General features: G+C 42.3%; 1 protein-coding gene, 1 non-coding gene and 3 pseudogenes across 3 annotated transcripts in view; all 5 read right to left on the bottom strand.

Annotated features, from left to right (window-relative positions):
* Positions 1 to 3,107, bottom strand: part of Calx (sodium/calcium exchanger 3) — a 38,130-nt gene extending 35,023 nt beyond the window's left edge. The window contains exon 1 of one of the 2 annotated variants that reach the window (XM_069039928.1): positions 1,345 to 3,107. In XM_069039928.1, coding sequence (XP_068896029.1) covers positions 1,345 to 2,897 — 1,553 coding nt within the window. In that variant the 5' untranslated portion in view covers positions 2,898 to 3,107. The remainder of the gene's footprint in view (positions 1 to 1,344) is intronic. The other variant, XM_069039929.1, reaches the window with a different exon arrangement.
* A 4,848-nt stretch (positions 3,108 to 7,955) lies between these two features.
* Positions 7,956 to 8,074, bottom strand: LOC138125123 (5S ribosomal RNA). The gene has a single exon (XR_011157345.1). It is a non-coding gene; the product is annotated as a 5S ribosomal RNA (ribosomal RNA).
* A 483-nt stretch (positions 8,075 to 8,557) lies between these two features.
* LOC138125154 (5S ribosomal RNA) lies at positions 8,558 to 8,675 on the bottom strand (annotated as a pseudogene).
* A 2,774-nt stretch (positions 8,676 to 11,449) lies between these two features.
* Positions 11,450 to 11,567, bottom strand: LOC138125146 (5S ribosomal RNA; annotated as a pseudogene).
* A 426-nt stretch (positions 11,568 to 11,993) lies between these two features.
* On the bottom strand, positions 11,994 to 12,111 carry LOC138125135 (5S ribosomal RNA; annotated as a pseudogene).
* Between the last annotated feature and the right edge of the window lie 358 nt (positions 12,112 to 12,469).

Below are 12,469 nucleotides of genomic sequence, written 5' to 3'. Positions count from 1 at the left end.
GATCCGTGATCCGTAATCCGTGGTGCGTTCACAATCGACTCTTCAACGACAACTTTGACCGGAAATTTTAATGAACACCTGATATTAAGAATATGTATTATGAATTAGTTTTAACAATGCTCTACGAATAATATTATCAAATAATCTTAGTACAATTTGCTCAAATTGTTGTTTTTTGATAATTTTTCAAGAAATCTCAACTGAAGTTTAAGCTTGTTCTCTAAAGGACAGAAGATGAGGGAGGAAATGGTTGTGTTCTATGAAAATGGTAGAAAATATGATTGCCAGGGCTTAAAAAAGGTATAAAACGAGTCAACTTTGTAACAGAAAAAGTAAAAATTGTCTGGAAAAAAATAAAAACTTGCATTTTCGGAACAACTTGTAATTTTCCATTTATTCGACAATAAATTACAACAGGAAATGTCCAAAGAACAAATAGCACATTTAAATGTGCGTCAAGAGTAATAACATGTCATTATGCCCCGCCATCCACAAAAAATGACACATTTGTTGATTTCTCATTGATCTATTAAAAACCAATCGCTACTTTGTTATTCTAACGGTTCTTTGCATTTTTCACAAGGCTGATTCACTGCTACTGTCGTCTTAAATTAAGAACCAGTGCTAAACTCCATAATTAATTTTCAAAATTAAAAATTACGCCAAGCAAAATAAATAATTCTGTTTTAAGAAAGTGCTGGCGGATGATAAATGAATCATAAATAAATTGTGTTTGCTTGTTCATTTGTGGAATATTTTGGCGTCATATCACGATAATAAACAAAATGACTAATGAATGGGATAACTCTCCTGATTAACCCGTCCAGAGCGCAAGAAAAATTTGACAGCAACCAGCTCCGACATCCGATAAATAAAACTGTCACTTCTGAGCCGGATCCTAATTAAAAAAAACGACACGCCACTAGATTGTGCTTCGATTGACAATGGAATTTGGCAGCAGCGATTTTGGGGTTTTTGGGACGCCGCGTATATGGAGCTTGATGTTTTTTGATTGACGTTTGGGAGGTCATTCGAACAGTTGAACAGGAACAGGACGTTGTTCGGTGTATTAATTGAAATAAGAGGTGCACGCGGAGAGGAGTTTGCGGCACATCCGCACCGTGAAATGTTTACGAAATTAAATGCTAATTCTGTGCCGTAAACATTAAATAAAAATTTCAGCGGGCCAAATAAACAGCAGGCGAAAAAATCCCGGCTTCATCGATCCGGCGCTTATTTACATCCATATTTTATTAGCCCTAAATTCCCGACAAAGTCTGACGGCAGAACCGCGCAGGAAGACAACATCCTCAACGGAGTCGCGGCGCTAATTAAGTGACTCACTCTGACTCGTTGTTCTCGAAGACTAGCTGGCCCTCGTTGGTCTCGTACTCCTTGGCGGCCTTGGCGGTGCCGTCCTCCGTCCAGTACGGCACAATCACCCGCCCCCGCGCCCCCGAGCACCTGACCACTTTGAGTTCGTAGACCCCGACACTCTCCACCAGCTCGTGGTTCTGCTCTTCGAACTTGAAGAGGCCGCCGTGGTCGTCGTCGAGGATGATGACGGTGGCGAGGGTGGGCGAGCCCAGCACCCCGGCCGGCTTGGTCGCGTTGAGCTTGACGTAGAAGTGCTCGTCCGGCTCGAAGACGTCGTCGTCGATCACCTCCAGCACCAGGCGCTTCTCCTTCTCGCCGGGGCCGAAGTGCAGGTTGCCCCGGATGGGGACGTAGTCGCTGCCGGCCTGGGCGGTGCCGTCCTCGGTGCAGTACTCCACGCTGAGGGCGGCGTCCAGGTCGCCGGTCCGCGCCACCCGCACCTCGAACCTGCCGCAGCTCTCCAGCACCGTGTACTTGGAGGGCTCGAAGAAGACGCGGCTGCCGCTCGGGTTGAACTCCGCCGCCCCCGACTCGCGCTGCAGCTCGGCTTTGATCTCGCTGAGGTCGCTCTGGGCGCGCTCGGAGATGCGGCGGAGGAGGTCGCCGCTCCCCATCAGCTTCCTGGTGGCTTGGATCCTGTAGAAGGCGCGCGACTTGGGGCCGCGGTTCAGGAGCATCTCGTGGGCCATTCTCTCGAGGGCGCCCAGGTCGGCGTGGGGGTGCTGCTGGCGCAGCTCCTTCAGCGTGCTGATGTACTCCTGCTTGATGTCGTCGTGGACGTCGTCGAGGCCCAACAGCTCGGCGCTGCCCATCTCCAGGTTGTCACCTTCCGCTTGCACTATCACCCCTCTGCGGTTCATCCGGTAGTCCTTCTTCACGTACTTGTACATCTTGCGGTCGGCGGCGTACGCCGTCATCACCGTCAACGGGAAGAACAGGAATGTGAGGAGGGCCTCCCAGATCTCGACCGTCCCCGGGGAGAAGAACGAGAGGATCATGTAGAGCCACACGTAGGCGAAGACCGACCAGGTGGCCGTGACGAAGAACACCGACAGGTGCTTGATCTTGCGGACCTCGCCGTCGGGCACCACCGCCACGCAGATGGCGATGATCACGAAGAGGTTGTACGCGGCGGAACCGACGATCGTGCCGGGGCCCAGCTCGCCGGCCTCGAAGTTCTTCGCGTAGATCTCGATGACCGAGAGGAGGATCTCCGGGGCGCTGGAGCCGAGCGCCATCAGCGTCAGGTTGGCCACGGTCTCGTTCCACATCCTCACCACGACGATCTGGCGCTCGCCGCCCGGCTTCTTGATGGTGACCTCGCGCTCCTGCGACGTGATCACCTCGATGGCCGCCATGAAGCGGTCCGACACGATGGAGACGCCGATGAAGAGGTAGACCATCACGAGGAAGTACACCAGGCCCCGGCCCACCTTGTCGGTGATGGCGACGTCCTCGAGGGGCTCCCAGCAGGGCAGCAGCAGGCCGGGGCTGCACTGGATCGTGTTGTTCGAAGTCATCCTACACGATCGCGGATAGCGCTCGACGGGGAAACATGACAAACCGACGCCGCGACCGTCGAGGCTGGACTGATGACGAGCGAACGCGGGCCAAACCCCCTCGCAGAGGTCGCGCAAGTCCGCGCTCGCCGGTATCGAGTCTCGGCGAAGGTGCCGCCGTCCACGCCGAACGCCGCCGGAGGGGTACGCACCGAGTGCGGACAGGAAGCGATGCTAACGCAGACACGCCCACGCGCAGATGCTTCCCTACGTTATCGCCCACCAGACGGGACATCTACACAAACGACCTTTCACACCTTTCCCAGCCTTCGAGACCCGACGACGGACACGGCGTTCAGGCAGGAATATCCACAAATAGCGAACACGTAAGAATGTTGAGTAATAATTACAACACCTATTCACCCAACAATTTACACACGTCACTACGTCAGTTATAGCTGTGTTAATAAATACATGTACAATCCATTAGCCATTTACTGCATTTTTTCTACTGCATCAATAATATTTTTGTTATTTAAGCGAACGAATCAACGATCAATGAAACTTAATGTATGAAGTTAGAATAGTTATTTCTCCACGACTATTAAGGAATAAATGCAAGAATGATACCAGTTCCACGCCCCGTGTTAGAATATATTGAAATCCACGGCTGTCGGCCAATCACATCACATCGTATTTTCATTCTTCAACGGCAGATCGCCAATCGGTTGCGTTTGTAAACAATAAGTCGCGCATCGCGTAGCAACCGCTAAACAAGGCACAATTTTAATTGTCAAATATTAAAAATCAAATTAAATTCCATTTTCCAAGATTTTTTTTCTTGGTATAGTCGTGGAGAAAGTATAGTCTTCAACTCGCGTATAATGGCTGTTATTCACTCGGATGATTCCACCACTCGCCTATGGCTCGTGTTGCAATTTTCATTCTCTTGAATAATAGCCATCATTATACGCTCATTGAAGAATGTAGCAAAGCACTGCTTTTTTTACAGCGAGGAAGTTTACGCACACGACCGCAGCGACGCGTAGACTAGAGGAGGTGATCGGGGGCTGCTGATGCTTGGAACCTCTTCAGCAGTGAGATTTTAAGAATTCTTCTTTAACATCCCGAGTCATTTACGATACATTTGGCAAATCTAAACTTTTTTTTTTGAATTACGTAGTGGTCCGGAGTCTTCTTCTGACTCTTGGTGGTGTTGTCTCGGTGTCAGCGGGAGATGGTCCTACTACAAAGACTTGTAGCTTTTTGGGGATGTCCTGTGCCTGCAACAGAAGATGGAAGACTTGGAGAATAGATGGGAAAGAGGAGAAGGAAGGATTCAGTAATGCTGTTGTTTGGGAAGGAATGTCCTTCAGCGTATGGTTTAGGATCTCTTGGGGGTTGGAGGGAGGTCTGTGTTGTCAGTGGCGTGCAAAGCCGTGGGAGGGTGTTTTTGTGTGAGTTTGGAGATTTCGGGGATGCATTCTAGGCTTAAACATGATTTATAACACTTTTGGCAAAACTAAACTGAAGATACTTTTTGAAAAATGTGTTGGTGCGGAGTCCTCTTCTGACTCTTGTTGGTGTTGTCCTGGTCTCGGGGCAGGATGATCCTTGTCCTAATAACCTTTTGCGGATGTCCTGGTGCCTGCAACAAATGAAGGGGGACTTGGAGAATACATGGGAAAAAAGAGACAGGAGGATTGTTCAGTAGTGCTGTTGTTTGTGTAGGTTCTACGATGTCTTAGTGGTCCTCTTCTGCTTCTTGTTAGTGTTCTCCTGGTCTCTGCGCGGGATAGTCCTGGTCCCAGTGGTGCCTGGAACAGAAGACGGGGGAGTTGAAGAATAGATGGGAAAGAGGAGGAAGGAGGATTCTTCGGTGATACTGTTGTTTCTGAAGGAGCGAGTCGTACTTTTTGAAAAATGTGTTGGTCTGGAGTCCTCTTCTGACTTTTGGTGGTGGTGTCCTGGTGTCGGCGCGAGATTGTCCTGGTCCTGGTGGCTTTTTGGAGATGTCCTGGTGCCTCCAACAGAAGATGGAGGACATGCAGAATAGATGGGAAAGGGGAGGAAGGAGGATTGTCCGGTGGTGCTTTTGTTTGTGGAGGAACGAGTCAGATGACTGCTTCAGCGCATCATCCGTGGATCCTACGACCTCTTGGAGGGGGGAGGGGGAGATCTGGCGACTTTGGGGATGCAGTAGCCTATTATCATTGGTACTTGTGTGAAGTGGGAGGGATTTGGACCGTCCTAGAATTGTTTTTGGTGAGCGGATTTATGCATATCCTGTTAAATGAGTAATTTAACCTCAAATTATTATATTTTTTCCTGCAAATGACGCAATCATAGACTTATTGGACACTAAAATTTAGACCTCGTGATCGTAGACACTTTCGATTTCTGCAAATATTTAAAAACCTCTGCTTACATTTTGAGCGACATAAATATAACCGTGATAGATGGACTTCCACACAACACAGCCACATTCAAGTGTTGTAAAATAAACGTTGCAAATAATATTTTTAGACATTCAACATCTGCAAATGATCTTCACTTTCCAATAAGAAAACAAATAAATAAAGCAGCAAGTCCCGTCACGTAGAAATGTTATCTTTTGGTGTGATTTTTTCGTCGTTACTTGACCAACGATTTGTAAAATCTTTCTGTCACGACAGCTGTTTGGTCATAAATATCGCGAATACTAGCGGAACCTAAACAGACTCTTGGGGGACACCTGGGAGCTAGGGTTATATTTAAAAGAGTAAAGCTATGAATAGCAAACGAAAATAAGACCCGAAAATAAAGCGACTTCTTGCTGGGGTTTGTCAAAATTCGGAAAAAAATTTCAAAAATTTTCGCTTACAAAAAAATATATTTTTTTTTGACTTGTACCTAATCGTAAATCATGGGTCTTGGCACGTGGCTTTGTTTGTTTTCATTAAGTGGGTCAAATTTCCAAAAAAAGAAAAATCTTCAACAGAGTGGTTGTGTTATATTCAGTAGATTATTGAGCTTGTTGTTGAGGTGGTGGGTTGAGTTTGACCAAAAATGAAATAAAAAGAGATTTTTGTGTTGGTCACGGCGGTCAGGCCGCCCCTTTTGTCAGACCGTGACGTCTGGGAATGACGACGTGGTGCGGTAATAAATAAACGAAGAGTTCATATAAATAGGTCAGTTATATGGCAGCTTGTTCATTAATGGTCCCAGAAGAATTTACATAAATTTAAAAGCGTATAAACGAGCGTGGAGTGATATTTTTGCATACATTAGTGCAGCCGGAAACGCCTGTTTCCATTAGGGACAGCCGTTGAAGCCCACGTGAAAGAATTAGAAGCCGTACGGCCGTAAACTAGGCCACCCTGTACTTTTATTGGCTCGAAGGGGAGCAAGGGTAGAGAAGCCCGCGAGCAATATCCGCAAACGAAACAAATACCAACATTCCCCTATCTCAATCAAGGGCGGAAACGCTCTGGAAGTTTTTCAAATGTAGAACAACCCCCGGCGGAAAATGAATACATATTTCTGTGTGGCTCGGGCGGGGTGGGAAAACTGCAACACCTCCAGAAAACGAAAAGTCACGCAAATAGTTTTCCATCAAGCGAGTCTCAAGGGCAGAACGCTAATTAAAATTGATATAATGACGCCACAAATTCCTTCGCAGAAGGATGCGCTGCCAGGAAAGCTTGCTTGCGCAAGCAGCGTCACGACGCGTATTAGTAAATAAAATCGCAGTTTGATCGCCACGAACAAGGAGTCGATTCCGGTGATTCATCGATTTATCTCGATCCCGGAGTTTCCAAGAAAACTTCTCTCTTTGCGTCTGGACGCTACGAGGAGGTCCAATCGAAGCGGCACCGTCTGCGTGGCGGCGTCAGCGCCGCAAAATATTTCGGCGGATTGGAAATCAGCCGGTGTATTGTGCCTCGCTCAAAAATAGTCGGAGTATAATAAGACGCGCAGGCCCTGGAAACATCGATAAATACGATTCTGGACGCGATTATGTCGTGTAGTACAAGCCACCACTCGTCGATGCAAATTAAGGAGAGATATATCTTTCACCGGATCAGTTCTTGGCAGCGCGAAGAACGGGGGTGTGAGAGGAGACCCCGGCGGGACCCCGCACAATCAAGTAAACAAGTGGGCGAGAGTCGGGGGAAAATATATTCATGAGGAATTGACGGAGGGGACGATCTGGCAAATTCTGGATATTTCCAGACCCAAGGATAATCTCGGGGAGAAGTCGGAGGTTATTTTTTGTGTAAAGCTCGCCCATAAAAGCTCTAAAAGCGGATTCCTCGCACAAGTTTATGTATTTTGCAGATGGCATCGCGTTATCCCTCTAATGCCATCATTCACAATCAAATTTCAGAAGCTCGGACAGGAAAATTTCTCTAGGAATTTATTACAAGGAGGTTGAAAAAAATTATCAAAGGAGAGCGGGAGCAAAGTTCGCACGTGCCTTCTTAAATCTAATTTCGATGCTTGTTCAGTCGACCACTCTTATGACAGCGTTTACCAAGACAACTGCTGAATCATTTGGAGAAAACGGAAGTGTTGAAAAAAATCGGTAGCGGAGCAAACAAAGACTGTAGATAATGCAAAGAAGTTGTTTGTTCGTACTTTTTTTTTTTGCCGCACTGTATTGATTCCATCCTTAAATTGTCCATCTGCGATCGATTTGTGTTCGATGGAATTTGCAATTCGCTGTGGCAAACAAGAGAATTATAAAAGTATTTCCAGGTCACGCCCTGGATCGCGAACACATTTTACAAATGATCGTTTCATCGTTTGCCTCTCGCGTCAGTGAATAATTCAAAATAGACACGTGTGGTGCATGTGCCAGAGAAAAAAGACGTCGGATGTGTTTTACGATGAGTTGGAAAGGTGTTCGTCACGTGGATCTCGCGATGTGTTAATTCCGCCTTGGAGATGTGTTTTGGTACAGCTGCCACAGTTTCGAAGGGGAACTGGATAGTATGCATTTCTGGGATTTGGGAGATCAATTAAGAAGTGGGAAATTGTTGCAAAATTGTGGCTGATAGGGTAGGAAAAACCTGGTAGGGTTGTTGAAAAAAAAAGAAACAACAGCACGTGGTGTTCCCATGCGGTTACCCATCGTGGTACTAACTGCGCCCAACGTTGCTTGACTTCAGTGATCAAACGGGAACTGGTATGACCAACGTGGTATGACTGTTGCTTGCAATAATTGTTTTTCTCACAACTGGTAAATAAGAAGATTATCAAACGACCTTCACAATTTCTCTTATCACATACATAACAAGATATACTTCATGCGAAGAGAAAATTGAATGTCACGAAGATTATGGTCTTTGCGATGAACAATGTAAAGTTGTCAGGCCAGAATAAACACCAAAAAAAAATAAAAGTAAACAAGTGAAAATTGTATTAAGAAAATAATTGCTTGATGCGTAATTTGAGATACTTCCAATGGGCAATGAGTGTGATTCCTGTTATGATAATGTGTGAATCATTTGTTGGGTCACACTTCAGGGAATAATCACAAAAAGGACATTACTTTCTTAAATTTCAAATTGACAAAGGCGGTTGTAGAATACTTTAGCATTTTTAAAAATAATTAAATCCACATAAGATAAAAATATTGTTGAAAAATAAATGTTTGTAACAATGTACATACTTAATAAAAAAATAAAATAAGCGAAAAACAACAGCACGCGGTGTTCCTATGCGGTTACCCATCATAGTACTAACTGCGCCCAACGTTGCTCGACTTCAGTGATCAAACGGGAACTGGTAGACCAACGTGGTATGGCTGTTGCTTGCAATAAATGTTTGTATCATAGGTGATAAATACGTAAAAAAAAAATATCTCTTATCAATACAGAGTATTTCCCGAGTGATAATGAGCCCGACGGAATTGAAAATGCAACCCACAATACACTGGCATTGCAAACCTGGATTTTGTCCGCGTCCTTATCCAGATTTGCTTTGCAAATGTATTGCGGGTTGCATTTTCAATTCCGTCGGGCTCATTATCATTCGTGAAATACCCTGTACATACGTTATGTGAATAAAAAGTGAACGTCACAAAGGTTATGGTTTCTATCTTGAACAATATAAAGTTGTTAAACCAGAATAAATAAAAAAATAAAAAATTGAAAATTACTACATCGAGAAAATAACTGCTTAATGCTTAATTCACTTCACTTCAGGGAATAATCACAAAAAGTGTAGTATTTCCTTAAATTATCATAAATTCAATCTGACAAAGGTGGTTCTAGAATATTTTACTATTTTTTAAAACAAAATCAAACATTGTTTGAAAAATAAGTGTAGATCAAAATAGTATACAGGGTGTTTGAAAATTGCAAGTACAAAAAAAAAAACTGTGGCATCTGGAAGCCCTAAGAAATCCAAGAAACCAATTTTTAATTTTTTAAAACAAAATGGATAAAGTAACCCTATCCCTGCATATTCTACGCCTCAGGCGGGGCAATATTTTTTAAACCTTGGTAACCAAGCGTGATAACGAAGGACTATACAACAATATGAAAAATTTATATTTTTTTGCAAGATCTTGGCAACCACAGATTGACAGTTTAAGAACATCAAATTTTTTATTTCATTATTGCTAAACAACGTGAAGTATCTTTCTAAAATACCTTAACTCAGTGCTGCACTAACAATTTTAAGCCAATTTTTAGTCATTTTTATCTCGAAAACTAGAGGATTTTTATTAGAATTTTTTTTTGCCGATGACTTCAACTCACCATCACCAATTACCAGTTTTTTTTTGTACTAGCAATTTTCAAACAGCCTGTATTATTATACAAGTATAATATACTATTTTTTCTACTTTCGTTGATGGTCGTATTAATTTGATATAAACCTAAAAATCTAATTATGAAATAATCTGGAGGGGCATTTCTGTGAAATTTATGTCAAATGTTTTAATTGTTAACAGGAGCTGGCTGGAGATGCCGGCCTAATTTACGATACCAAAGTAGAAAAGAAAAAAAAAATGTCACGCGGTGTTTTTATGTGGTTGCCCATCATGATATTGACCTTCCACCCACGTTCCATGACTCCAGGGACCAACCGGGAACTGGTAGACCAACGTGGTGTGACTGTTGCTTACACGAACTCTGCGTAATCGCCAATAACAAGAATATTAGGTCATAATTCACTTTGCACTCAATATATCTGATTGGGAGGGGTTCTCCCAACATTCTTTCCAATAACAAATTGACTATCAGAATGTTTGCGTTGCTTCTGTTTAACTGAAAAGTGTAAAATAACTACTCTCGAGTAAACATTTTAAAAATAATTCAGCAGATACGGAGTGCGAAATATTGCGCTGGGATATAAAGAACAACAGGAAGACCCATTTGTTATCTTTTGACAGTTTCGGGAAGTATCTTAATCTGGTTCATTTTCCGGGATAGTGAATATGATTCTCTTGCTGCGATAAAATGAAAATCGTTAAAAGCGTTTGAAATATTGCAGTTTTCAATGACATCCGTGCTGTCAATATGACAGTAAGTTGGCACCACTTGCTGTTTCAGTTTAGGTAGTAATTTTAAATTTCCTAATTTGGCAATTTAAGCCTTCTGATTATTATCTATAATTTCCGACAAATCAAAGAAAATATGTGGTGTGATTCGGATTCAGAGGATGACTTAGTTTGACCATGTTTTACACCATGTTGAAGATTGTTCTTGTTTGTTATTGATGCTTCACGAAATATAAATTTTCTTTTACCATAACCTCAATTTCTTGTTTGACATTTCTTAACAGCGATTTGTTTATAATCTGAATACTGGTTATGAATTTGTGTGTACAATCTGCTACAACATATTAAAAATAACATTAACATTATACCTAAAGTCCATTCAAAAATCAAAAAACCACCACCTGTTGCTTTAGGTTGGTAAAATTGAAAAAACCCTAGGTAGTAGGTACATATTTTTTCATACTATGTTGGTAACTATAAATTATGACATTTATTTGATTCAAAATAAAATTCAATTGCTTTGAATTTCGTTCATATTGTTTTATTAGCAGCACGTTTCATTTATTTATTGATTCTTATTATTTTTACTTAAACATGCCCAGAAAAACAAGACACTTAATAAACATTTAACTTCAAAATTACAAGTCGCACCAAATTTTACACTAGACAGCGTTGCCGATAGTAATTATCGAGGAAAATGCGACGTTGGTGGTTTTTTGATTTTTGAATGGACTTTACATAGTTACAAAAAAAAAATCGGTACTTTTTAGACTGTCACGTTGGTTACTTATGCAACATGTTTATAAAGTACCACTTTCTTTTACAAGCGGAGAGTTTACATGCAAGAGTGCAGCCAGGCGTAAAAAAGTGTTTCATACACACGTTGTGTATATAATTTTTTGTGCAATCATTGTACAAAATACAATTATGCGAATTTTTTTGAATTAAGTATCATAAATTTCGTTTGACAAAGCTGGAGTATTTTGGCATTTTTTTAAATAATTAAGTGGAAAGAAAAGGGAAAAATCGTTCGAAAAATAAATGCTTGTGTTTAACGTAAATTATAAAATAAATAGACAAAAAACAACAGCACGCGGTGTTCCTATGTGGTTACCCATCACAGTACTAACTGCGCCCGACGTTGCTTGACTTCAGTGATCAAACGGGAACTGGTAGACCAACGTGGTATGGCTGTTGCTTGCAATAACTATTTGTGTCATAGGTGATTAAAAAATGAAAACTACTAGAGGTGTTGGATTCTCTCATGGGCTGTGACCTTAGAAATATCTTTGCAAAGGCGGAGCGATAAACTAGTGAAAATCTGTAAATGAAAACTGAAAACGTCGACTACTTTCAAATTCAAATAAATACAAATAGACGAGAGAGAGACGAAACTGACGATGATGAATGACATGTTTTCCGGTCGGTTTGTAGCGCCTACTTGAGACCGATATTTGTCGTTTGCGTAGATATGACTCATAGCCCATTAGAAAATCCAAGATCTCTACATTAAGAAAATAACTGCTTAATGTCATTTTTTTTAAATAATTCAGTGGAATGAAAAGAGAAACATTGTTCGAAAAATAATGTTTGTGTTTAAGGTAAATTATAAAATAAATAGACAAAAACAACAGCACGCGGTGTTCCCATGTGGTTACCCATCACAGTACTAACTGCGCCCGACGTTGCTTGACTTCAGTGATCAAACGGGAACTGGTAGACCAACGTGGTATGGCTGTTGCTTACAATAGTTGTTTGTGTCTTAGGTAATAACTAGGATGTTTAGATCATAATTGACATAGCCCTTAATTTATCTGATTGAGAAAGGTTCTCGCTGTGGTTCTCGCAACATTCTCCTCGATAACAAATTTGACTATCAGAATGTAATAAAAGAATAACTTGATACCCGTGTCTCATTTTAAAAAATCCCAATCTTATATTTCCTCTACTTGACAACCCCATTTCTGCATTTCTAGCTCAACCAGATAAATCCACGATAAATCCCAAAACCTTCGTTGTCTTAACACATACACAAAGTTTCCCAGATAAACATATTCCAGACGTGCAACGTACGTGATTCCTGGTGATCGCAAACAGGAAA

This window comes from Tenebrio molitor, chromosome 2 (assembly GCF_963966145.1).
Source record: "Tenebrio molitor chromosome 2, icTenMoli1.1, whole genome shotgun sequence".
Classification (NCBI taxonomy): domain Eukaryota; kingdom Metazoa; phylum Arthropoda; class Insecta; order Coleoptera; family Tenebrionidae; genus Tenebrio; species Tenebrio molitor.
This window is presented reverse-complemented; position numbering and strand designations above follow the sequence as displayed.